Below are 27,853 nucleotides of genomic sequence, written 5' to 3'. Positions count from 1 at the left end.
TTTTTATACACAAATGTTTATTTCTCAAATAAACTTCCCCTTTAAACACAAGGAATGAAATCTAAATCTTCATAAAGATGAATCCAAAATGAAATCCCTCCAGTACATAGTAATCACTGTTTTCTTGGTCACTACTGGCTTTAACTGTTTAACATCAAAAAACAAGGACATATTTAAAAAATCATGCTACTGGATTCCTAGGTCTGCCTCTGACCAGCTCTATACTGATCTCCAATATTTTAAAATTTTACATCATCAAATCTGAAGCATTTAATTGAAGAACAGCTGTGCATTAAACACAAACAACTGAACAACAAGATTATAAGATGTAATCAAGTTCATAACGAATATAGGTGTTCTTTTCATCGTTATAGATTCTTGGATAATGTGCTATCAGAGCATCCTGTGATCCGATGTAGATCGAATTATAAATCTTCCAATAAACGTCTCTGACTTTCCTGGCAGGGTGAAACAAACCCTAGAAAACAGAACAGAACAAAACGTATTAAAGGCTTAAGGTCTAAATGTCTGTTACTAAATTTAATCAAGTTTTGCACAATAAGCATTTCAAAAAGCAATTACAGTAACTAACACCACTTATAACAAAGAAGGTACACTGAATGTGTCAGTCCCAATTTTTGCGACTATCTACACTGGCAAGTAGTAACAAAGTATTATTTAGGGGCAGATTTTCTTATCTTTTTCCTGCAGGGAGAAATTCCGCTGAATGTATTTCTAGTTTTTTATTCTTCTTATAAAATAAAAATTAAAACCTGATGCAGTATATTTGGTTGGAACTGAGTCTTATCTTCGGCTCTGCTAATTGTGATTTGTGCAGAGAAAGCTAGACAGGAATATATGAGATAAACTATTATTAAACCTAAAAAAAGGAGCAGAATATGAAAGCTCTAGAAAAAACAGTTCTATATACTAAGAATATACAAGTAGTATTTGCAAAAAAAATACACCGTGCAATAGGCTGCTTCCACCTTCCCACTGATGTCAGTATCTTTGTGCTGAGGCCTCACACACACAAAAAACCACACAGTGAAATTCTGTATCTGCAAATAATTAATAAAATGCTGTCACATCTCCTCTACACTGATCTGCATTACATTCATCCTTGCTTCCCACCCGTTATGTGAGTTTAGATTCTACAGCCAACGCAGCGACGACTGTTCTGTGCAATTACACAGAAAAGGAGCCTTCAAATTTTACTGCCACATACACAGCTATAGAAGCTTAACTGACTAGTGTTGATGTAATGGTATAAATTCTGATCAAGGCATGGTTTTCTAGTGCTTCACTCTTTCACAGTATTAAATGTCTTACTGTTTTTCTTGGCTAACAACAAATAATGTTGATTTAATATAAAGCCTATCCTCTCATTTACTTATCTCGCTTGTTACTTGTTCTCATAACCCCTCGCACTATTAATTTATTCTCTAGTCATTATTTAGTGTCATCAAATTTGTGAGATGCTTCCATTTTACAAGTTAGAGTGCCAGGCTATCTCAGCCAATTTATATTCTAAGTTATCTGCTACCTCTACACAAGTTTCTCAATGTATTCAGCTATCTCACAATACCAAAATATCTGTTTGTTGCATATTTCAATTATTGAAGTCCTTGGTACAGAATGCCATGTTTAAAGAATACTTTAGAGAGGTAACAAGCCACACTGTTTTCCTTTGCTGGAAACCATCTTCAGTTGACTTTTTTGTCTCCTGGAAAGAAGTCCTGCCTGATAATTGCTGTCTCTGCTATCCCGGCATACACGAGGACATACCTGTAAACAATACTGCAACATTCTGCAGGGACCAATAGCAACTCTAAGGCCCTCCAGAGCCCCCATAACTGCCTGAATGACGTGAGGAGAGGTTTCAAACACGTTAGGCCACACATAATTTAACAAATGATTAAGAGAATCTTCACAGCCAAACCCATAAACACCAAGAGACATGTGTTGCACCACGGCACTGGCTGTTTGTCTGTGTACAAGATCCCTGCAAAGAGAACAATGGTCTGTTAATAAATTATACTTAGAAACAACATGATTGGACAAGCATAATATTTCTTCTCAATAACACTTTTTTTGAAAGCCCTAATATACACTTTTAACCCATATTTACTGAAAACAAGAGGCAGAGTAACAGAAATCAGTAAATTAAAGAAAGACGGAATTTTCAGACAAATTACCACACACTAATTCCGCAGCAAAAGTACTAACAACAGAAATTATCAAAAGCAGTTTAAATGTAAGAAGTCTTGACTCAAGATGCTTGTATCATTTCAATCTTCAAAAGTATTAGTAAACTAGGAGTAAATAATCTGAATTATTTGCAAACAACAGCTTCCACATTATGCTGGTCACTTAAAATTTTTAGCAAACAAGGACGATATGCATATTTGCTATCATTGAGACTCAGCTATATACTTAAAATACATGACTTACGGCTAACTCTACCATAGATAGAAAGAAGTCCACTCACCTGTCCATTAAAGCATCTTCAAGCAATGGTGTAACAGCATAAATGTAATCTTTTCCCATCTCTCCAATGTATTCAAACAGGAAAGAAAGAGATTTTAACACGCCATTCTGGACATTCAGTTCTGGAACTCTGTATTCATTCATGAGTGCAGGCAGCACTGTGAAAGGTGAGCATGTTTCAGCTACAATAGCGATTGCTACTGTAGTGCATACTCTGTTCTGCCTTTCCTGTACTTTCAAGTTATTTAGCAGTGTAGCCAATACATCGTGAGGTCTGGAAGAGATAACATGCGCGTCCATGTCAATAGATTAGTGAGGATTTGGATAAAATTAGTTGAGTTCCAAATAGCAAGTGGCAAAAAAGCATGGTTTAACCCTTAAAAAAAAAGTTTAGATAACTGGTAAACAACATAAACCACAAAACAGCTTAAGCAACTGCACGATCTTATTTTCGTAACCATTTTTTACTTTCTCTAGACTCTTTTTTCCTGCCTTCTGTTTTGCCTCTTGTAACCTCTGGAAGAGGAGCCTCTGCACTATTATTCTGATCCCACAGGTAACTACAAACTTGTATAAAACCATACACGTTGACAGAGATAGGTGATGTCCTGTATAGATAAGCGCAGTTATGGTATTCCTTGGTTTTCTGCTCTATCCGCATTAAGTCAGCAATCGGTCACTTTTTTAAGAATATGCATAAAGATGGGAATTGTGCTTCTTTCTACAATTTGCTGACTTGCAGTATCACCTTAGTGGCAAAAAATCCTTTGCAAATCAATAAAAGTATTGATTTGGGGAAAAATAAGAGAAGAGGGATTGGGTATTTAAAGGAGAGTTTATAAAATAATACAGAGAGGGTCTGAATGCGTATCACAGTATCAAAAATTCATGAGACAAACAGCTCGTACTATCAAATTATACTCTAACTTTGTTCATCTACAAATTTAGTTCACAAGTGCAGCACCCTATATTAATGAAGAATAGGTGACTGTATTCTCCTTCTACAAAATGAGTAGAATCAAGTCTACACTTTTAACATGTTAAACATAGAGAAGTTTGAATACTTCTCACCAGAAAACTCAGAATCATCACTATGTTAGGTAACTGTGTAGAAGTGGATAAGCATTAGACCAACTTACCCAATTGCTTTCGCAATATAACCAAAAGTGTTCACTGTGGCTCTTCGGATAGCTTTCTTGTGAGCTTTTAATAATTCAAGCAGTTCAAAGCAGATCCTCATCCATTCTCTTGCAGAAACATATTCTGCACCTCTGAAAGAGAACAAACTCAGTTACCTCTTCAGTGACATTAAAAGTTTTTAAATAAAACCACATAAATTGCAGGACCTATTCATTTGCTATCAACAGAGGGATACTGCTCAAGCAATTTCCTTAATTAGGTATCCGTTAACATCAGACCTTCACTGGTTAATCGTTTAACTCAAAAATTATATTCTGTGCGTTCGAAGTTTGCATAAATGGACAACATACTTCTTACAAACTGTTTGCAAAATAACATAATTACAATACGTTCAAAAGACCGTCTGCTAAATATCTCATCTTCAGCTTTATGCACGACTTCAGAAATGCCAAGAGATATGACAATAAATAACCAGATGCCAAACCCGATACTCAACTTTCACTTTTGCTACAATAATTGCCCACACAGAGGGTCAAATATTTTACCATTAGCCAGCTTACCGGTCTGCAATGCGTCCAACAAGATCAATACAATTTTCCTGTACTTTCTCATGTCTGTTCTTCAAAATAGGTGTAAGCCGTGGCAGCAGATCTTTGATTGGTGGTGTCATCTTGTGCATACCTATTGAATTCAGAGACATATACTTAGTTATATAACACCTTTTAGTTTTGCCCTGGAACAGGCATATGATCAATACACAAACTTACCTATAACATTCACAATAGCCTTAAGTGCTCCGAGTATGCTGCCCAGTACTTCAGGATATTCTTCACCCAGGTACTCATACAACACAACACCCAAGTGTCCCATCAGTTTTTCCTACAACCAAGTAAAAAGATTTAGAAGTTATTTTTTTCTTCCCTCACTACTATGACGTGCTACAGCAACTTTGGTAGGAGAAGTCAATACAATACCTCTTGACAAGTCTTCATGACAACTGCAGTACGAGAGATCAGGTCAGCAGCCTGCTGCCTAACTTTAGCCGATTTGTTGTTCAAACGCCACAAAACTGTACCACAGATTTGTGGCAAGTAGGGTTTAACTCTTTTGCCTAGAGCATTAACCACTGTGCCAAAACCATTCAGCATCACAGAATCCTGAGTGTAAAAACAAAGGAAAAAAAATCAGACCAAAAGCAACAGTACATTTTAATACTTGACATAATCTAAAATTGCTATTAAAATGCTAACATTCCAGAGCTAGTTTCTGGATTTCATTGATTAGAGCACTGACATCTAAAAAAGGATTCTAAAAATCTAACTTAGAAGCATACATTTCTGTGTAATTAACAGTGAGCTAGCTCACTGTTAAAGTGAACCAAACACTAAATACCCTTGGCCATACCTCTGTGGTCTGTTCCTGAAAGGCGTACAAGATACCATCAATAAGTTGTTCTTCCAGTTTATGATCAATGTCTGCTGCTCCCAGATTTCCCATTATTTTCTCAATTGTTTCCATGACCATTTTTCTGTACTGCTCAGCCTCATCTTTCAGATCATCCACAATTCTAGAAATAATTTCTGCTGCTCCAACTTTATTTGCCAGCTCCACAGTTGTATCAACCAACTGAAACATACAAATGTTAAGTGAGCAAATGTTGTCAAAATCTACTGTCTACATCTTAAAGATAAATTTCCCTGGTCTGAAGAGGAGAAACAGCATCATGCGTCTTAAGCGCACTAAGAACAACTGTTTTTACCTTTAGAAACCATCCAATGTTTTAAACACCACAAATGGGGTGAACTACTCCACCTTACAACTGACGTAGACTCATATTCACAAATGTAAAATGTGCCTCCTAAGAGCCTGTGAATCTTCTAGCTATGCAACTTCTAAATCACCAGTCCAAACAAAAATCAGTTTCAGGACATACAAGACAAAATTGTCTAGGCTGAATGACCATTCTAATGTGAATTTTGTTCTACTGTAAATAATTTCCCAACTAAAAAAGTGCCAAATACCTGTCTGTAATTTCTTCTGTCCAATGCCATTCTGTGCTGCCAGAAGTGTTTGAAAAAAGGTGGCAAGATTTCTGTTTTAATGTAGTTTGCTTCAACACCATCCGTACCACAACACTGCTTTACCACCTGACAGGAAATAAAAATCCAACAATTTTAATTCTGTGTAGGGTTTGGAGTTTTGGGGTGGGTGATTTTTTTGGGGCTGGAGTGGGTTTTATTTTTAAGAAAAGGAAAACCCTACATATTCGATATTAATGATAAACAAGCATTCTGACATACCTTCAACACAATTTTTTTCATCTCTTCATCAGGAGACTGGAACTCTCTGATAAGGATTAGCATGACTTCTCTAGTATAATAGTTTGCATACTCAGCATCCATGAGTGGAATCAGGTAACCAATAGCCTTCAAAAAGGCAGCCAAACCCTATTTAAATGTAGAAATACGTCTCTAATGAGTTACAGAAAGTATACATTAATTTCAGTTCAAACTAAAGAAAGTATTTTAGATATACCTTTCCTCTGTGCTGACGTATACCCTTCCATAAAGGCTTCAGAACAGAATCAAATGACTCGATACCATAGGGAGTAGCTGCCTCAGCCAAAGCAGCAATAGCCAAAGCACTGATGGTGCGAACTTTCTGCTGCTCATCCACCAGACCTGCAAGAGAATAGTGTTTGGTACCACTTCCTGTACTTCTTGTGACTTAAGTTCAAAATAGCAAAAATAGAGGGGCAGTACAAATGGGATTAAATTATTTTCAGGAAAACTGAACCACTATTCTTCTTTCAGAGTCAGCTGAACTGTTTCTCAGTGTCAAAAACACACAAAACAAGGACCATGCTATTACTGTGCCTCACTGGGGTATGAAAATTTTTCCAAATATAAAGTGAATTAAAAAAATCTTTGCCTGGGAAAGCAGAACTTACCATGTTCAATAATTTCAACCAAGCTCCTGAGATGAGGCAGGATAGCACAACCCATAAGAATAGCAATCTGCTGGACAATCTTGATGCCAGTATGCCTAGCCTGCCAGGATTTTTTGCTTTTACAGACAGCTTTCAAGAATGGTAGCAGAGAAGGAATGCCCAAAGCAGAGGCAACGACAGCAAAGGCTCGAGCTGTTGTATTTCGGACATATTCATCCATGTTATCAATGTCAGGTCGCATTGTGGAGATCATTGTTGCCAAACCAGCAGCCTGAAGGAAAAACATACAAAACACACCAATTGGATTTATGATCAGCACAGTTAATTCTTCTGCCATGCCTATAAACATGCAACTACATGTGAGCTAACTCAATGCCTTAATGAAGAATGGAACTCTACCTTAGCCAAGTTGGAAATAATTTCTCTGCCTTCCACTCTAGCATAGTAGTCTTCATCAATCAGCAGTGGTTCAATGACGACAAGGATCTGAAAAAGATGAACAAATTAACATTTCCTTTCATTAATACTTTTAGTAGTATTTCTGGCCTTAATAGATTCCATGAAACAGAGATCAATCCATGGTTCCAACCTTAAAGCTTTACGATGACTGGATAAAAATTACATCTATTATCCTCTTTTTACAACTCTGTCTCTAAAAGACCTGACCTAGAGATACTACCTAGATAAGATCCCCTTCCCACCTCTAAGGGTGCATATATCATTTTCACATCATGTCTTAATGCTATAAAGCCCACATTTTGATCACACTACAAAGAAATTAAAAGTATGGCTTAAGAAGAAATATGAAAGCCAATTATATTAAAAAAATGCAAATAAAATATACACCTCTCCTGGCAATGATCAGAAAAGGCAAATCAAAGATTAAATAGTAAACTGCAACAGACCTTGTGTACGTATGGTCGGACCAAGTCATCCAGTTTGTAAAGAATTCTGTCAATGACTTTGACAAGCAAGTGACGCTCCTGATCTTCAAGCGTTGGTGACATCAGCAGAGGCAGAATCTGATTAAACAATGGCCCTGCCCCAAATTCCCGAGCTTTATCAGTAATTTGTCGCAACGCAGCCTAAACAGAACCAAACAGCCTATCAGTTAAGTTAAGGAAACACCTCTGAACAATTACAAAACAGGTAGATATTAAACAAGTTAAAATGTAATTCACTGCAACCACAGGCTTCAAAATACTTGCTCCTGACACTGCAAAACTCTACTTCAAACAATTTTATGCTGATCTGTTTAAAAACAAATGCGTGAAGAGAAACACTCTGATGTTAGCTCCCAGATGTTCAATTTTCAAAAAAAGCATGCTCCTGGTCTAATATTAAGAAAGGTTCCATCTGACAAGTAGCTTATACAGCACTTACTTGCATCTAGACCGCTTGGTGCTATGTTCAATCTAGAGCAAAACTGTGCTGAAGAGGCAGCTAAGGTATGGCATAATGTGTATGGCTGAAACTTAGCTAAGAGCTACACCGCTAATTTAAGAAGTAAAACCCAGAAAATTACAAAGCCTCGTAAGCAAGAAGCACTATAAATCTATTAAAAAAACATTATATAAGCCATATACTATTTAGTTACTGACATTACTGTACAAAAAGCAGCAATACTAAATTACACTGAATGACAAACAAAAAGCCACGCAGATATAGAAGAGGAAGAAAGCAGAGATACCAAAGTTTAGGAGATTATCTTAAAGAGAATCCCACAGAGAACTAAAACTGAAAACAAATACAGATTTTTGAAAAATAGTTACATAAATGCACCTGACAATTCACCTTACCTTTCTCATGGGAGGTGTGCCATTCTTTATTTTCAGGAGTAATTTCATTATTTTTCTCTCCTTCTGTTCTTCAGGACTCAGAGTTGATTCATCAACATCAACCTACAAATAATTCCAGAAATATAAATAGGTATTGCTACATATTCAAAAGAATTGAGGAAATTTTAATCAGCGTGAGTGAAATCTCCTTTACCAGCAGTTTATCGAAGTATTGGATATCATCTGGTTTTAGGAATGGAAGGTTGCCAGATGGCTGGTCATTAACACTCTTCATGGTCCGGTCTTCTGTCTGCATGTGGAATCCAGTCATACCACCCAAAGGTGTTGGAGTTGCTGTAAGCTTACGCGCTGGAGTGCGAATAGGTACATAACCAGCTGGTGGGGGAAGAACCTACAGAAGAAAGAACAAAATTTATCTTATCACAACAGATATAAAAAGAGGAAGGCATCGAATACAAAACACTACTAAAAAACTTGTATCTTCCATTTTATTTGTTCGGGGATTTGGGCAAGTATTCTTGTGCATACATTAGATCCCATGTGCACGGCAATATAAATTCACTGTAATGGTTTGCATTCGTGCCTGTCCTCTATTGATGATATTTCAGGAGAAAGCTCACTTCCACTGCTGAGAGCTTGGATAATAAACTTTGAAGTCTCCTTACAAAGAAGCACTTCAATATCTGTATCAACACAGCATACTTGCTGACTTACAATTTGTGACTCTCTTCTATGTTTTTCTACGCCTGGTCTCAATATTTTTATCAGTTCATTCAGAGCTCATTTCTGGCCTTGACAGGCATTCCCAACACTGAGAAGCAGAATAACAAGTGGCCATTGAGATCACCTTTAGTTCTCCCTTTCTAATGGATTTACAATAAATCAGTAACTGAATCAAACAAATCTCTACAATCAATAATCAATATTTAATGTGAAACATTCTACTTCTGGAACAGCCTGGTTTAAAAAAAAAAAAAAATTTAAAAAAATCAATATCCCCTGGCAGAAAAAAACCCCAACACCATGGTCTGCTGTATTTTAATCCAGATGAATTACCTTATATCCTTCTGGAAACATAGCATCCAATTCTTCATCAGAAAGTGGTCTGTTTCTCTCATCAATTTCCCTTTCCCAACGCCAAGCCTGCAGCTGTTCGGGAGTCATGCTCATGATATGACCTATATTTAGATTTTAAAAAATGATTTTAAAAAAGGGTTGTGGGGTGTTTTTTTTAAAAAAAAATCTTCTGTATGCAGATGACTTGCTTACTTAACCTTTAAGTGCTCTCTTGAGCCAAAGTTGCCATAGCACTTGAAATCTGCAGCCAGTAACATATCAAACTTTTAGAGAGCCTTTTATCATTTTTTTTTACCAACTAAATTGAACAGGAACAGATACAGAACCTTAGTCTCGATTCTCCTCCAGAACTGAGTTGCTGTGAGCATTAAAAATGGTAAACTGAGCATATACTGACTGCTTTCACACAGGCAGGAGAACATGTTTGGCAGAAGTCTATTTCAAAATAAAATATAAAGGTGAAAGCTTCATTTCCACAAAAGAAAGTGAAGCCTTAGAGAATGGCCTGGGCTTACCTGGTGTAGGAGTTGCCATGTTCATAGCTGGTGTACCGATGGGTGTTTTGCCAGGTGTCAGAACAGGAGTGCTGCCACCCATCTGGCTAGCAGGTGTTTCATCCCATCGTGACTTTCTTTTACTAGCTCCTGGGGTTGGTGTCTCACCAATGGAGTCACCACCTCTATCTGTACGAGGCGTCTCAGCCCATCCACTGCCGTGTCCCGGAGTATCTAACGAAAAACAACAATTTTTGCAGAAAGCTCAACAGTATATACTCCAACTAGATAATCAATACCCAAACCCATTTTTAATATCTCGTCCCCATGTCTACATGAATTAACCAGTATCAGATAAATAAATACACTAGACAAAGTAAAGACTACTTTGGTGAATATTGAAGAGACACAGGCATTACACTACAAACATCCAACAGAGAACTTCATTTTATGAAAAAAACATGTCATCTTCTTGCTGAATCTTAGCATGAATAGATAAAATTCTAAAAATACAAAAGAACTCAGATATTCTAGAAACTGGACAAAGTACTCCACATACTCATTCATAAAAGCATTAAGGAACAATGGTGTTTCACCGTTCTCTGACACATGAACTTTATTCAAATTAGGCAGGTGAGAAAATGCTTCCAAAACTTGTTTTAATGCTAACTCTTCAAAAAAAAATTAAACAGCTCAAAACCAATACACATAAATGTATCATATAAACCAATTCAACATGAGCTCCTTTACACATTAAAATCCCAACTTGTGGCAGTCACCAGATGTACCATAATTGATTCAATTTTTGAGCTGAGGTGCTTTCACAGTCGTGAGTTAAGCTAAGAGGCAGAATTCAATGCTACAAATTCAGACAAAAACATCACTCCACATCAACCACTAGAGGTCAGAATAGAATTACTTCTTGCCTGACTTCTGAATCTACTGTTTATTTAAGATGAAAAAATCCTATACAATTAACTATTCAAAACTCATTACATGTTTTCCAGTTTGCCATAAATACCTCTCTCTGTTTTAGGTGTTTCATCCCATCGATTTTTACGTGCGCTGGAAGTGGCACCTCCATGGCCTGGTGTTGCATGACCAGGCGTATCCCGTCCGGGTGTTGCAGCTCCTGCTGGTGTATGACTGGGAGTCGGATCCCATATTTTTGAGCCTGGGGTGGCACCAGGAGTTTCACTACCCTTTGCACGGCCTGGAGTTTCATCCCATCGCAGAGATGGTGTATGTCCAGGAGTCTAGGCAAGACAAAACCAAAAGTGTTAATCCCTCTCACACTATACAGTAACAGACTGCTAGTTTTTCAGTAGAGTAAGAAACTTCTGGAATTCAAGAGGATTAGCATTAACGTCTTCTGCAGATAAGCTGATGAACACCAGAATTGTTACCTCTGCTTGATCCCAACTGGATAATTTTTTAGGTGTAGCACCAGGAGTCTGATCAGCTGTCTGATCCCAACGCCGTTTGCGTTTTGAAGGTGGCTGAGATGCAGCTCCATTGACGACTTTAAGCTCTCCAGCTTTAGCTTTTTCAGCTAGTTGTTGCCTAATTTCCCTCTATTCAAGGGAACAAAAAGACAAACATAAGAAACACATATCTTAAGAAGGTCTCTTCAGATTATACCTTTAAAAAAAGATTTCTTCAGCTGTATCATGTATTTTTATGCTATTTTTTGAGGTTTTGCTCAAATAACATGCAATTAGCTATTTTACTTTCAAGCTCATTCTCTTTTCAAATTCTTCTATGCTGACAGAGCAGCTATATGTTTGGAGGGGCTGTTTTTAAATCGATTTATTATAAAAGCCATTATTACAACAAATGCAAATGCATGGAGAATTTTGAGCGCTATCAGTTTCTGTCACTGATACGTATGCCTTAAAACCATTACACATCTGTTCCAAACAAGTTCCACTTCAGTAAATTAAAAGTGTATGAGTTAGAAAACATGTTTACGTGAGTTACTCCCATGACACAAAAAAAGCCCTGAAATTCTTATTTCAAATTCTGAGATGACATTGTTAAAGCACACTAATCTAGACTGTTTTTCACTTATCAATGGATCCATAAACAGTAATATTGTCAAAATTATGAACTAATGCCTCAATTAAAGTAAGTTAAGTAGGGTAAGTCAATGTACATCTACAGAGGTCACTGGAACTACAAGATCTTGCTCCAATTAACAAGATAGCACTGTAGGTATTACACGAGAGATCTGATTATATTACCAACATCATCTTACCTATTAAAATGAATTTTTAATAGCCATGAATAAAGCATGTACTTTTTTTTTTTTTTTTATAATATTTAAAACCAAATGTCAACCTTACACCAGTTCTTGGTACTGCAATATCTGTTCTAAGGCTTTCAACAAAAGCCTTTTAAAACCTCCCTGGATTCCCCTCACACAGAGCTCACAAAACCAAACATTTCTGACAATGAATACCCCTCGGTGACTGTTAGGTTTTGTGTCTCATCCTCTGAAAGAAAATAAACAAAAAGTCCAAGTGCTATAAAAAAATCCAGATTAAAATATATTGAGGCTATTTCTCCCTTCATTGTTTAGGTATTATGTAGAACATGTGTTTTTCATAACTTTCATCTTTAACGTCTACTGACTTTCAACACGTGAATAACAGGATTTTCCAAAGAAAAGGACTTTTAAGTCAAGACAGTCAATATATTTCCGTTCCCACTTTCTTAACATGCTTTCAAAGGTTGTAAAATGAAACTAAGCTCAGGTGGAAAACTGTCCCCTCCACACACCTCTTCTTTTGTTAAATGCTGTTCACGCATAACATCCATGTATGTTCTGGCATTCATTTTAGGATCTGGTGTCTTCCCTCCTGCGGAAGAGAACAGCAACAGGAATGGAGCACAATGAGTACAGGATAAGCAGAAACTATTGACTTTTTCTAATGTCCTGCTCTAATATTATATTATTCCATGATCATTTAATTTTACTTTTTGATTGAAAATTTTTAAAATTACATGTATCTTACGTTTATTCAGTTTGCTGATCAATTTAACCTGTTTGAACACAAACATAACTACTGCAGTTTCAAACAAATATTTTAAAGCCGATATAAATGATAAAATGACAACACAGTTAAGAGTCTTCAGAAGTGATGGGTTCCTGGGTTGCTAATCCGGAATACGTACACTTTCGTGCCTTTGTCTCCATCAGCAGTTCTGACTTCAAGCAGCAGAATAGAAGCCTAGAAAATTATCTCTTTACCATTAGTAACACTTTGGAAAGATATTTATATTCAAAACATTACCTTGTGTAAGCTGTTAAATCCTAGTTTTTTTCTGACTATAAATAACTATTGCATACCTAAGTAAAGTTTAAAATGTTTTACCATAAAGACCCATTTATAAGTTTGACAAATCTGGACACGTCTCCCAGATCTTCTAGTGTTATATTGTAAAAGGGCTTCATTAAAAAACCAAAACAAAACAAAAAACCCCCAAAAAAACTGTATGATGACACTTTCCCCCTCTTCTCAAAGTACAATTGTGATTGGGAGCTGAATGTAATACAGTACATATACCGCCACAACGATACTCACAGGTAATGGGTTTTGTATACCATATGTTGTTTTATGCTGTGTATCTTGCGTTAATTAATCTTTTAAATACTTTACAAGAAGCCCAACTTTATAAAAATGAGACTTGTCAAGAAAAACACTTTTCTTTAAGAAAAATGTGCAGATTTGCTATACAAGTGGTATAGCATTATAATTTAGGGAAAAAAATAGACTTCTTAAACATTTCTATGCTGAAGATCATTGCCCAATTGGCTGTGTCATTCTGACACTAGCTTTGATAGGACTTTCCTTTGGAATACTTTTTCACCATAATCTACACAGGATGTGTTGAACTGCACCCTTAAGAATGCAGACAGGACTGGCATATAGCAGTACTGCTGTAGGAAAGAAATTAAGGACAGTTAGTATGGGCCTGTGAATTCTGACAATACATGTTTATATCAATTACAATTAAGCAAGTAAAATAATTAATATCCCTATTAATTCATGCAGGCTGAAATTCTCATTTGTAAAACCTGCAAAATAGCTACTCATTTTAAGCCAACAGGCACCTTATTGCCACACGTGAAACTCACTCACCTGAAGAAAGTTTCTGTCAGACCCACTAACACCCCTTTTCCTGACTTGCATTCTAAAAATACCAGAACAGACTTGAACTATTAATAGTATCAAAGTCTTAATATATGCTTTTGTTTTTTAGCTGTACCACCTAAGTTTACATAGGATGGTAAGAATTAGGTGCTCTATTTTGAGAACTAGCATTTCAAAAGCAGTAACCCTGTAAATCTATGACTTGGAATGAAAACTTTCAAGGTACTGAAAGAATCTGAGCACTCAATAGACAAGTTGTTCAAAGTATAATGCACAACCCAAAACAAAATGAAAAGAGAAACCTTTAACCCTTTGTGTTTCTATGGCAATGGCTCATTATTTTCTTGTCCTTCTACCTGGAAAGAAAACTTGTATTATAAAGATGAAGAATATGGCATCTAGGTTTTCAACCAAATCTCTATGAAAAGGGGATGTTTAAAACAAAACTAAGTTTATAAGCATGCCAACAGAAATCAAAGGGCTAAAGACAATTAAAGACAACAAATCTCATAAAGGGTATAGAAAATTCAAAATAAATTACCATCTGCAAAAGGATCAAGACGCTCAGGGGAAATTATCATCATCCGCCTGTGCTTTTTGTACTCATCTTCCCGATCTGCAATCTTTTGAGGACGGTGTTCTGCAAAAGGATCATACTAAAAACCAAAAAAAGCTTGTTAGTCACATATGTATGAAGAACAATATGAAAAGTGTCTGGTGACCATAAGCCTGTATTTATTTTCAGTATTACTAAAAAGGCCTACTTTATTTTTAATCTCAGCTATGCAGGAATGTCAAAACACTATGCTAATAGAAACTTTACTTCTGTAACTGGAATTTATTTATTTTTTTTTTTAAACAGAATTTCTTATGAAATAACGTCTGACAAAAATTTGCTATTTTAAGAAGTTTATTCATTTGTTACCAAAGTACTTCACGCTGTCATGTCAACCTTTCCCCTTCTTTTTGCAGGGAGACTTAACGCTACTTCATATGCTTTTAAATTTCACAGAAAAATACTCCAGGAATATAAAACATAAGTGATTACATTTTCTTTACAAAAATACAAGTATAAAGGACATTAAGTTTTCCAGTTATTTTCTTTTTTGAACTATCTGACCTATCAAAACATGGGGGTTTTAGTAGTTTAGTGTATATGCCCACTTTGCCTTTACATGCAGAAGTGCCAATTTTTATCACCCTGTGGAATTCTAAACTAAAGCAGTAACGAGCTTACAGCAAAATTAAAATACCTTAGCCCTTTACATACATCTTGTATGTCCAGAAGATAAGACCTGGTCTCAAAAAACTTTAACACTTCTTTCCCCTAAAACCGACAACAGTAGGTTTTTGTGCCTTCAGTTAAGATGTACCTGTTCAGTAGACTGTGGTATGTCATTAAGCAATGCCACTGGAGCATGGTAGCCTGGCTTCTTCTGGCCAAGCAAACTTGTAGATGGGTAGTCATCATCATCCTGTCAGTAAAAAGACATGGCAAATTTGTTGTGTTGATATTACATTTAAATAAAATAATGCCAAATTAACATACTGTGGTCACAGAAAAGATTAAAATGGGCAACTAGAATAGTCAATTCCAAATTTTAGCAAGCTTTTTCATATGGCTTGTTTTATTACTCCTAAACTGCTGAATCAGATGAACCTACCCACATCACTAAGTTAACTTTTTCTCTACAAGACTCAGGTATTCTGTGATATGCTACATGTAATCAAGCACGTTGTCTACACTAGTTATACAAAAAGTCTGTATTTCATATTAGCACTATTGATATAGTTCCCTAGCTGGCATATGAAAACTGGTGCACAGAAATTCAAACCATTTCTTCTTAATAGCCAGCTAGAGATAGAACAAAACTTCAGTAAATAACCCTATAAAAAAGCTTCAGAAACAGTGAAAAATTCAGAAATACAATGTTAATTTAGTTACACCTTCTCAATCACAATAACAAGTACTCAAAATGTGTAAAATGCTTTTGCTATCTATTTCCTCATATTAGCCAGTTTCTGTGCAATAACTTACAGCAACCCAGAAGACAAACTGCTCTTAAAACTATGCACTGATTTCAGTGAGACCCTGTAATGGAAATTTTTAATTAAGGAATTCTTAGAAGTCTACAAATGATACATAGTACATCACTAAAAGAATATACTAACTGAACTAACTGAATAGTACTAAACTGAACATAACAATCTTCCTTCCTCTTAAAAATATAGTTCATTCAGCGCAATATGTAGTTGCCTACGTATTTCTGGTCAGAACCATAGTTTGACTACTCCTGCAACTGAGCATGGGGTCTAATGGTTAACAGTAGAAATTAACATCAAGAAATCTTACAAGCAGGATACATAAGGAGAATATAATACAGTGAAAAAGTCAATTTGCAAAAAAAAAAAAAAAATTGCTCTGAAATTTGAAATGTAGTAGAAATGGAAATCTTAAAATAGTCATGTTTGTTGGCCCAAGATTTATTAGATTTTTTTCACCATCATTTTTCATCTTGGCAGCAACAATAGAACAAAGTTAATTATTCCAGTCAAGGCTAACACTGATTAAGTACCAGGCCACAACTTTTTGCCTTCTGCTTGGGCCTACATAACTTTCAAAGCACCATTCATGAAGTACAAGCCACACTTAGAACTTAGGAGCTTCCCAGATAAGACTTCAGCAACTGCTATTAAAAATTACTCAAAATTAATTCCAAAACACTTAAAATGCATGCCCTAAAAAAATACATAAAATCACTTACATCTTCCAATTCAGTTGCTGCAATAGAAGTGACATATCCAGCAAACCTGCTGTCACTGCCACCATAGATTTCTTGATCATAATATCCTGTGGAATCAAGGCCTACTCCTTGTGCTTCATCAAGGGCAGGCTTTTTTCCTTGAATTTCTCGAATTTGTGCTTCAATATCTAGGGTAAAGACACACACAAAAAATCAGGTCTTTTTAAACAAGCACACAAAATGTAAGACTCATGTTACTATGTACAGCAATTTTTTTCATCCAATTTCAAAGAGTATCTCTACAGAAATAAACAAATATGACACATAAAACTGTAAAATCATAGTGTTTATAAGTAGCTTTTACTTAAGTTGTAATATTATCCAACACAGACTACTTCAGTTGTATGGCCTAAAGCAAACTATTCAAACCCACTGTTAATGTATTAACATATCTCACCTTTCAACAGAGATAGCAGAGAAGGCAACATTTTTCAACAATACGCTAACACAACACTGTCTCAACGAATGTAACCCTCATTAAAAAAGCCTTTCAAGATGTTATTACCAATTAACAAACCAATTTTGCTGATTTAAACAAATCTGTTCAAAAGAGCTACTGCATGAGCTGTCAAATCCGAGAACATTTAATAAAACAACACTGTATTATGTTATCTAACATATTGCAAAGCTGTATTATCTTTAACCAAATAAAAAAACCAAAACTCTCTAATACGCTACTGGATACCAAGCTAGCAAAAAAAAAAAAAAAGTTAGGACCAGTTTATTTTCACTCTGACAGCTCAAATGGTATTTACTCATGAGTATTCCTGCCTGCACCACCATCTTTGAGAGTCTACATTTCTTCTGGATAATGTCCTTCAAATAGGACAAGTGGGAGCTTTGTTGTTCTTTTAACATAATAGGGTCTGACTTCTAATCAACTTTGGTGGCCATCTTTGACCTTAAAAATTTGGTACTTTCAGAAAGAACATTAACTTGTTAACCCAGAAAACAAGGAACAAAATTAAACCATGTTTTCCTCCTACATGTTGTAATGCAACAAGAACGTAAGTTACAGTAATCCAACTGTTACCTACATTCAACAAATGTAACTGTGATGCAGGTATATTGAGGCACAGCTATCTCCGTAAAAGTTATTACTATTCCATCTGAATTTCAGTATATCAAACAATTATTTTCACGGCCAAAAAAATACTCAAGAGTTGCATTTCATGGCTGAAGGAATACCAAGGATCATGCTTGAGCAGGAAAGTTGGAGTATACAGTCTCAAAAGTCCCTTCCAACCTCAACGATTCTGTGATTCAACGTCTCCCATCTGAAGTGGTATCGCCTGCTTCATTAACTTGAGGGAAATTTGCCAATTTACAAAACCCACGGGAAATTCTATTTACAAATAATCTTAAATCTTGACTATTCACTAGGATTATTACTATTGTTGCTCATTTCTCTTTTTCAGGACTAATAAATTTCACAAGGTTTTACCACTGAGATACCTTGCAAAAGACATTAAACCACAACATCTGCTAACAAATCTGGTAAAAATTAAGATTAGAATACCTTTTTTTTTTTAGAGACAAGATTATTGCTAATCCAAATTATTGGACCTGACACATAAATGGGGGGTGGGGTGTTGGCTTTGGTGAGCTTTTTTTTTTGTTGTTTTGTTTTTAATGACAAAGAAAGACTGCAGATCAGAATTGCTTAGTTTAAAAGTTTAAACTGCCAGCCCTGTAAACTTCAAAACTTGAAGTCAAGGCTGGGTCCTTTTCTTATCACAAACTGCCACTAATAAAAACTGCCAACACTGTAAGCCAGACTATGCCTCCTGTACAAAGGCATGTTTTCTATAGAGGTAACTGAACACGTAGTTTCACCTGACAAACCTTTGCTAAACAGCTATGAGTGAGAATAGGATTCAGTGTTCATGTACAGTCTGTAGAACTGGCAGTTAGAAACACTTTAAGCACAGTAAACCTGACAGCAAATCTGCAATTCCTGTGGTGGTCTAGTGGGGAAAGAAAGAAACAGCAGAAGTATGTTTCTAAACTCATCAAGAGTCCCATGCACGGAAAATACATCATAGTAGCTGAGAAGGAGAATCTTGCTCCAGCGAGTTAAGGGTTTCCATCAAGCTTTTGCAGGTATCTACAACAGGGTAACTTGGACAGTCACCTCTGCATTACAGAAACCAGTGGCATCTGCCTTGAACTCATAAGAAGCTGAAAACCAACAAAAGCTTTATACTGCTGGCCATGATCACCTGCTGAATCCTGCCCCCAAGTACATCCAGCTCCCCCTAAAATCCTGCACAGTACAGGGGATTCCAGTGAGTCCAAAGTTGCTCCCCAATACGTCACTTCCTGCAGGAGCAGCAGAAACTACTGCCAAATTAGGGAGCCCTGTCTTGTCCACAGAGGTCTCTGATCATTTTCAGAGGCATACCACACATATCCTGTTTACCAGTATCACCTGAAGGTATTCCATTTTTGTGAAGTTGTCCTATGGCATGATTATGGAACTGATACAACTCAAATGCTTTTCTCACAGATTTTTTAGTTCTGTTTCTTCCAAAGAGCAGAACAAGTTCCTGGTTCCTTTTGCAGCCTGGTGCAATGCAGTGCTAGGGTGAAAGGGAATACTGAAGCTTCCATTGCTACCAAGGACAACACTACTAGCACCGAGTGCTTTTAGAGTACAATGACGTTGTTTCTTATTTCTAAAGAGCAGTTACTAGAACACCACACTGCCTCTTCAGTAGCATATTAAGTCCTGATTGTGCATCCATAGCTGTAAAAAAAGCCTACAGATCTTGCCTACAATACAAAAGCCTTTCCATCATCTGTCCACTGAATGAACCTGACCATATAGCTTAGCCAAATAAAGCACCAGCAAGTACCCTGCCATGCTACCACCATCAACAGAGTCTATTCAATCAATTGTGGGATTTCTGCAGCAAAAGCGTTAACACAAAAATATTTTTGCTATTAATAGTTCTTACTAACACTTTACATACTAAGGCCTTGTTCTCTTATTTTATTTTTAAAATAGCTATATTTTCTGAAGAGGGTACAGATCTCATTTATTATTGGCCTTCTCCTTTAAATTACAATGACTACAACTGTTTGCAGACTAAGGAGCACTCTCATTTTCTTACAGCATAACCTGCTGGGTTATGTATCATGAAAGAAAGTCTGCATAGGGTCTACAGGCATTACAAACCCCCAGTTATGGCCACCATAATTTTGAACTAATGCCATGCAGTCTCTAAGAGCTAGCTTAAATGAAGCACGCTTTGAAGAGAACACCCATTTGACACGACCCAAAACCCCTTCGACCAGAAGGTCTAAGAGATCTGCATTCAGAGGTAGCCTGACTGCCAGTTTAGAAAGGATCACATATTTAGGTGGAAAAGGCTATTTTGACATTAAAGATGTGTTTACCTTCCTTGGGCTAACTGGCACTTTCTTGAAAAAGCTCACACCCTATTTAACAAAGCACTTATATCAAAATTAAGACAGACTAATCATAAAGTTTAAAAATACATTGATTAAACCATCAAACAAATACTTTGCTTTACACAACCAGGACATAAACAGAAACTTCAGGCAAAGACAGAGAAACAGTAAAGGGAGCAGGATCTAAAAAAAAAATAAATAAAAAAAGGAGGGAAGGAGAGAATATTGTACCGATCATGCCTTTTTCTGTATTTTTCTCTAATATATTTTGGTATTTTAAAAGAGGTAACTTTAACACACACAGTTGATTCAAAACATACCGTAAATGTTGAATATTATTAAAGTCAATATATCTGAACTCAAAATCACTGAAAATCTAGCTCACAGCCAGATCACGATAGCCTTTCTCAAAATATATAATCCATTACCATACATGTAGTTCTACTTGCAATGTTTGGCGTATTAGACATTATTCAGCATGAAAAAAGAAAGAACTACAGACTCTGTACTGAAGTACTATTTTACAGTGTAAATAGCTTTTATGTTTTCATGCCTTATACTTTTGCATATATAGCTTGCCCTGTGTAGCTGAATTTCTAGCTACTTTAGCAGTCTCATACGTGTTAGGTCTGTTTGGAGATCTCTCTGTTCTTTTCCGAGCAAGAAAAAAACTTATGCAAATTTAAAACTACCTTTGACAGCATTCAAAACTCAAGCATTTGTGCTTTATAAACTGCCCTTTAAAACTTTACTTTCCAGCCTGAAACAAAGGGTTCCCCCTTAAGTTATGTAACTGAAACAATCTCAAACTGTTTTGGTATCTCTTTCAAGTTGTGTCTTGAAGACATCAATCAATGAGTTTTTATCAATCAACGAGTTTTTAACAAACAATATAGAGATGTGAAAAATCTTCTAAGACAAGTTAGTAACAACTCAATTTGAAAAATCAGGGACTGAAAAAACATAAGATAGAACTCAGAAGAAAAATAATCAATCTGTTCAGCTAAGACCTCCTTGTTGGGAAAGACATTATTACATGATCATACCCAGGTATAAATAATTTTTATTTAACTACATACACCCCCCCTTTAAAACCTGTTCTGATACAACACTAATCAAAACACATACAACTGGAAGTATGTCAATGTTTTCATAAACTTAAATGGACCACCATTTGCTTCAATAAATAAGCATTTTAAGTTTAAAAAAAAAATAAATCTACTACTTCAGTATTAAAAGCTCTTTAGGTCACAGGAAAGGCACTGTGATGGGTAGTATCTCACAACGCAAGCCTTCTACATGTCACAGCATATAAACAAAAGACAACTTCTGTATATTCTCCAAAAATGTTCTATAATGCTAAAAAATAAAACTGAATTAAATAAATTTTAAAAAAAGCGATGACAGCAGTTTAAGCTTTTCTTCATCCATAAACTCAAACCAGGTCTGTGGTGTTAAAGACTACATTAACTTCACTTCCACGGAAGATGATGCCTCTCCATTTCACAAGTTTTTTCAGTGCAAGACTTACTGCCCTCAAAGGTGATGAATACCTGAGCGCCCTGCCTACCTCACAGCGTACAACCACTGTCCAGAGATAGTTTTTGATTAATGAATTACAGATGTAAATTAACATAAAACACAGCAGACCGCCTATCATAAACAGAAACATGAGTAAAAACCCAAAAGCAAAAAGACAGAAGCAGAACAATTCTAAAAATTATTCTCCCTTGCCTGAAAATATTTAAGAACAGAACAAGCCACAGACATCGTCCAAGAAGAAAGCTTTGATTCATGCTGTAAAGAGCTGGAAGCAGTAGTGAACACAGCCACACAGTACCTCCGAGAGCAACATTCCGCCTATGAAAGCCCTCGCTCATTAAACCGCCCAGAGACCAGTTTTCCTACGTAAACACCCAGCCGGCAGGAAGTCTCCGTGCTAAAATGGCAGTTGGAATGCTTGAGACCTCACGGCGGTTTTTCCACTCCTTCGGGGCATTTTTCTCAGTGAGCACTACGTCGCCACGACGCCTAGCAACAACTCGGGCCATGCTGGCTTTCAGCGGGCAACACCCCTTCACCCTCCCTCTCCGGCCTCCTTGTTTACTGCGGACCCAGGTCGAAGTGCTCAGCCAAGAGAAGAAACTTGTGTTACTGACATTTACGATGCAGAACTGAGTAGGTGTACAGCGCGATTTTTACTGAGCGCCTGTCGAGGGTTCGACGTGAGCGGCAGGAAGGGGCCGGGGCGGCGGGGAGGTGCACGCAGCGATCGGGAGCGGAGGCGAGGAGCGGCCCACGGGCGGCCCTTCGTGGAAGCGCTGCTCAGTCTCGGCTTCGTACCGGCAGGCGGGAGCCCGACAAGGACCCGCGCCCCAGCGACGCCGCCAGCCCCGTCAGCAAAACCGGAGCTAAGCGACACCGTCCCCCCTCACCCCCCCGCACGGGCCTGGCAGCCGCCACCCGCTCCCCTCACAGGCACACAGCGGGAGCACCCCCCTCAAGTCAGGCTCCCCCTCGGCCGCCCCCGCAGGCCCGCTCCCTCGGCCCCCGAGCGCGAGGCGGCGGCCCGGGCATGGCGGTGACACAAGCGGAGACGCCATTACAAACAGGCCCGGCCCGCCTGCCGCGGGGGGAGCCCGCCCAGCCCCCGCCCGAGGAGCCGGCCCTGACGCTGCCCAGAACCAAGGATAAACACAACCAAAAGACGCTGGACGAATACGCAGGCACAGGGTGCGCCGCTGCGGGTATTTCTGGGGTTTTTTACCTTCGTGGGTCTTGGCGATCTTCGCCATTTTGTCCAGAGCGAACAACGCCGCGGCGGAACTGGCGCGGCCCCGCCACTTCCGCTACAAGGGGGAAGGCCAAGAAGTCAGTGCGCAAGCGCGGCAGTGGGTCGCGCCGCGTCCCGCGAGGCGGATGGCGCCTTGCGCAAGCGCAGTACCGGCGGCGAGCAGACGCCACTCTGTCGGTTGGGCAGTCCTTCGGGCCAGGGCCAAAGCCCCGCCCACTTCTTGATGGATGGCGCGGTCGGCGAATGACGGCGTGGCTGAGCGGCACGGAGGCGGACGCTGGAGGGTAGGTGCTGAGATGACCGGTAACTAACGGTCCGTCTTGAACGAGGTGAGGAGGCCGTGGGCACGGCTCGGGATGCGCCGTGGGCTGAGGGAAGGTCAGCCCGCCGTGAGAGGCTCGGGAGTCGCCCTGACAGCCCGGTGGACGGCTGACAGCAGGGAGGGTGCCAGAGCATCCCCCGCTGCCGCAGGACAAGGGGAGGCCTCAGGAGAAGAGGCCGCCGGCTGTCCGGGAGAGCAGGACAAGGCTCGGAAGGGGGCTGAGCCATTTGCAGTGCCGGGACAGACGAGTTGGGGGGTGCAGCCAACTCCACTCTCCCCAAAGCATTGTCCCCATGCTGATGCAAATCTTTTATCTGTGTAAACGTAGTGGTTCCCACCATCTGTCCTTTTCAGGGCAGTTCATAAGGGACAGTGTCTTCTGGCCTTCATGCAAGTAAGAAGCTATTACGTATATGAAGGTACAAGCACTTCAGTGCTCCTCTGTTATCTTCAGGCTAGAGAAGGGAATTAATGGCAGTCTTCCATTATCTGTCTACAAGCTGTCTTCTTCCCATTTGAGACACCAAAATGATGATGATACTTCCAGTATACTGTGTGGACAGTCAAAATGCAATCATCAAACGTGTTAACTGTTTCCCAAAAACTTGCTTCTCACAGATACTGCTTTCTTCCTGAGGGTTGGTCCCACTGGAATTTGCACACTCTCCTGTGTTTGCCAAATTGCTTGACCTTTGTTTCATCTTATCAGGGCAACTGGCCCAGTAGGGACAGATGAATTGCTAGATACCAGAATAAAGCATATATACGTGTATTTGCCACAAGATGGGGGCACAATTGGATGACAGCACTTCAGGCAGATCAAGTCTATTCAATATTTTAGTAAGTGCTTGAAAGAGCAAATGGAAGCTGTGTTTCTAAAATTGGCACATGACACCAAACTGGCCAAAACTGCCAGCGGGTGGAAGAAGGAATTCAGAATATTCTTATCTTGATACACATAAGAAATAATCTGAGATCAAGAAGGTGAACTTTAATAACAAAAAGCAAAAAATACTACATATTGAAATTTGAGATCAAGTGTATGAATTCAAAATAGCCAAAATAATCAGAAAGTAATCACATGTGGACAGCAAATCAAAGCTAATTGTCTATCAGCAGCAACATGCTGCTGCAGAAGAAGTAAATCTAATTCTAGGCCATGAAAAGTGGCATTGCATATAAAACCTGGAAGGCAATCATGTCACGTCACTTGGCACAGTGAAAGCCACTGATGGAGTACATGGTGATGGAGTTCATTTTGGGACTCTGCAGTTCAACAAATACATGGACAAACTCAACGTAGTCGAGAAGAGAGTCAGAGGAATGATCAGAGGTTTATGAAACATGACCTAGGTGGGAATGTAAACAGAAATTGTTTAGCTGTTCTGCAATAACTGTCCTTATGCAGCTTCCACATTTCATTTGGAAACTATGAACTTTTTTCCCAGTTCTATTTTATATATATATACACACACGTATTTCTATCAAAATATATACATATTTCAACATCACTCTCTACAGTATACATCATAACTGAATGGGATTGATTGTGTCCACATGCAAAGCCCTGGAAACTCTCCCTTATAGTCGTGTTGTGAACGAACTAATTTTTTATTCTCTCGACTTTAGTAGTAGTAAGCGCAAACCTAAGTAAAACACCAAAGCTGGCCACACAACCTAAGTTCAAAGTCCATGATTGCTTAATCATACCACACATTAATAATATTTCATAGCACTGTAATATATAATCTTATACAGCTATTTATTATCATGCAGAGTTTTATTCTACAACCACTGATTTTTTAATCTCAGAAGCCTTTGCAACAAGCAAAGTTGAGTCAACTTCAGAACTTCTGATAAGGTAAAATGTATAAATTATTTGCAAAAAGGGCGGTAAATGCATGATGACAAAACTCATCTTCACTACTCACTAATCATTCCCCTTATGAAAGCTGGTAGTTCACATTCTGTTTTTTTGAGAATTGTCTTAAAGAAAATAAAGCCAAGGTTTTGTGTGTGTGTGTGTGAATATGTATGTTTGATTGATCTATCAATCTATACATCTGTCTGCTTTGTATTGCTTAGCTTGCAGGAGTTTGCTGAAGTTCTACTTGTAATATTTTACATAACTACATGTATTCAACTGTTCCTAAGAGCGACTGTCATTTGAAGGTGCAGAGGGTCATCTGGTTCTTTTCTTAGTGTTATTAAACTCATGTTCTGCATTTCTAGAAAGATGCACTTGCACCTACTCATAGGCCACAAAAGGAGATATTTACTGAGCTGCCCAGGGACATGTGAGGGTAAGGTCGAGGCAGAGAGTAATTCCCTACTGCAAGAATTTAATGCATGTAACTATTTTAAGTAAATGTCACATGCTCGGGTTCACTATGAAGATCAATTTGCAGTAACTTTCTCTTGTTTCTTCAGCCTGACTTCCAACTTATGTTAGGCAGAACCGTTGGAATATTGCATTTCCTCTGTCATTAAACAGAACTGAGCTCAGGGGTTGTGATCCCAAGGAACATTTTTAAATAGTAGTTCTGGAGTATGCCATTTCCTGCAGAAGAGGGATTTCTGTGTTGTGAGGGGAACCATGCTATGATGAAGCATTGTAAAGTGCTTGTGTCTTTTCCTCCCTCCCCTGCCAAATTCTGTGTGCTGCTCCAGGTTCTTTAATTTGTGTCTGCCTGTCAAAGCCCTGAATCCCAATCTATATACTTTTGCCTCCTGAGCGATATCTCTATCGCATAGCTTCCACAGGATAGGGACAAGGTAGTACCTTAGTGGTTTACCAGTCCTATTTTGCCTGCTGAAGTTCCCATCCCCTTCCCCATATACACATTATGTACATACACTTCAGGGAGATTCTTGTATGGATTGGAAAGAGATTGGATTTAAGAGCCCATAAGTTTTGTAGATCTGGAAGCATACCTAAGTTACAGACCTGTGAAGTCCTGCTTTACGTAAGAGATTCAGGTCCAATTTCATGGCCAGCTGAAGCTATCACTAGCTGGCACTGCTGCTAAAAGAAGTATCCAGCCACTTTGCCTGTCCTTGATTGACCCTGTCTATTGTGCCAGTAGAAGTTTCTGGCACTGGTTCATTCAAAGAAGCCATGCTTCTGACTACACCCTCCTGCTGATTCTTCCAAAAAGAACTTTTTATTTGTATTCAATCTTTTTTTTTCCCCACACCCAACGCTATAAAGAATTGGACAATGAGCTGACATTATGCAAAAAGCCACAAACCTGGTTTAAACTCCCAGTCCTTCGATTTACCCCAGGTCTGTGCTTAGCTTCATGTGCCAGGGACAGTTTACTGACATTTATGTGTCTATTAAAGATAAGGGCAAAAATCCTTAACTGTCAGAGAGGAAATATTTAACAGCAGCAGCTATGTTTCAGCTCCACAGAAACTTAATTAAAGTTTCTCACACAATATGAGCAAGAAAAAAATAGCATGAAATAAAATCTCTTCCAGTCTCATTTTTGCTTCTGATGTCAAGAGCTAGTAAGGTAGAAAGGATCCTTTTTCCCACTGAAAAGCCAATGAGTTAAAAAACCCACACTTTGGATTATAAACTTTGGAGAGGTTTGAATGAGGGCTGCTTTGTGTTTTGCAGCCCAGTAGATAATGTGCGTAAATGGAAGACAAACCACCCCCCTTTGTCTGTCACCGCTGGTAAGGACAGACTGAGGAACACGAAGGAAGGGATGGGGCAGTCATCTGTGCTCCTACAGTACTGTGGGCTCCCCTGCAGGAGTCTGAGGATGCTTTTATAGATTTTATCTCAAGAGGAACCAGGCTTCAGGCCCTCAGGAGGCCTGCGTCACAGCTGGCACAGCGGCCCAGGGCTGCCAGGGGAGGGCAGTTGGGTAGGGACTGCACCAGCCCTGTGGAGAAGCAGAAGACACAGCCTTCCTCAGCACCGATCCTCCTCCAGCCCGTGAGATGCTGAGGCTGGTGTCTAGGTGGTTTAGTGCTGATTGTGTTCCTCCTTAGCAGTTAAATCAATACGGCCTGCATTGCTTTGGAAGTGGGACAGGGTACGAACAGAGCAGCTGGATTTCAAAACTGGCTATAAGTGAGTATGCACTCGGGTTTCAACCTTTTTTGGATTTACAGGCCCACCAAAACCTTATCAAGGTGTAACGAGTCTAACAGGTTTACAGCCAAATACGTTAATTCTTGCTGTGCTAGAAACACACAGTTCACTGGTGCTATATGAAAAAAAAGAAAATTATCTTGATTTTATATTGTAGCTCCTGATCAATCCACTTAAGTGTGAAATGGTAAATCTGCCCTTAATTCCTAGCTGCATCATTTGCGGATCATGTAACTAGCAACTTAATCATCACCCTTGCTTATAGATCATCCTTCCCAGCCTAAACATGTGATCGTGAGAG

General features: G+C 38.5%; 2 protein-coding genes across 5 annotated transcripts in view; one reads left to right on the top strand and one right to left on the bottom strand.

The window, feature by feature from the left end:
• On the bottom strand, nt 1-23,213 carry SF3B1 (splicing factor 3b subunit 1). 4 transcript variants are annotated; one of them, XM_054829594.1, is made up of 25 exons: nt 23,096-23,212; nt 16,873-17,039; nt 15,481-15,582; nt 14,649-14,763; nt 12,732-12,811; nt 11,357-11,524; nt 10,972-11,206; nt 9,972-10,184; nt 9,436-9,557; nt 8,573-8,770; nt 8,380-8,481; nt 7,486-7,665; nt 6,980-7,066; nt 6,581-6,851; nt 6,166-6,311; nt 5,931-6,077; nt 5,652-5,777; nt 5,035-5,256; nt 4,605-4,787; nt 4,398-4,509; nt 4,191-4,311; nt 3,630-3,761; nt 2,492-2,764; nt 1,789-2,005; nt 1-478 (listed from the first exon to the last, which is right to left on the bottom strand). In XM_054829594.1, exons 1-25 carry the CDS (start codon nt 23,121-23,123, stop codon nt 320-322), a joined length of 3,906 nt encoding a protein of 1,301 aa, XP_054685569.1. In that variant the 5' UTR covers nt 23,124-23,212; the 3' UTR covers nt 1-319. The 4 variants fall into 4 exon arrangements, 3 of the variants coding, with proteins under 3 accessions (XP_054685569.1, XP_054685570.1, XP_054685571.1); XM_054829595.1 differs by lacking the exons at nt 14,649-14,763; nt 15,481-15,582; nt 16,873-17,039; nt 23,096-23,212 and adding an exon at nt 13,128-14,425; XR_008577598.1 differs by lacking the exons at nt 1-478; nt 1,789-2,005; nt 2,492-2,764; ... (14 more) ...; nt 9,972-10,184; nt 10,972-11,206 and adding an exon at nt 13,128-13,183 and having other exon boundaries at nt 11,463-11,524; nt 23,096-23,213.
• A 128-nt stretch (nt 23,214-23,341) lies between these two features.
• Nucleotides 23,342-27,853, top strand: part of COQ10B (coenzyme Q10B) — a 20,185-nt gene continuing 15,673 nt past the window's right edge. The window contains exon 1 of the mRNA XM_054829611.1: nt 23,342-23,451. The gene's annotated coding sequence lies outside the window, so the exon portion shown is untranslated. The remainder of the gene's footprint in view (nt 23,452-27,853) is intronic.

The sequence above is a fragment of the Grus americana genome, chromosome 6 (genome assembly GCF_028858705.1).
Source record: "Grus americana isolate bGruAme1 chromosome 6, bGruAme1.mat, whole genome shotgun sequence".
Taxonomy (NCBI): Eukaryota; Metazoa; Chordata; class Aves; order Gruiformes; family Gruidae; genus Grus; species Grus americana.
The sequence above is the reverse complement of the archived record's forward strand: the minus strand, read 5'-3'. Positions and strand labels throughout refer to the sequence as shown.

Excerpts from the sequence above, each read along its gene's own strand:
- SF3B1 (XM_054829594.1), bottom strand. The coding sequence starts at position 23,123 with ATGGCGAAGATCGCCAAGACCCACGAAG. Across the intron at positions 6,312-6,580 it reads GGTTGAAATTATTGAACATG|GTCTGGTGGATGAGCAGCAG; the intron begins GTAAGTTCTGCT and ends ATTCTCTTGCAG. Across the intron at positions 2,765-3,629 it reads TATATTGCGAAAGCAATTGG|ACCTCACGATGTATTGGCTA; the intron begins GTAAGTTGGTCT and ends TATCTCTTCCAG.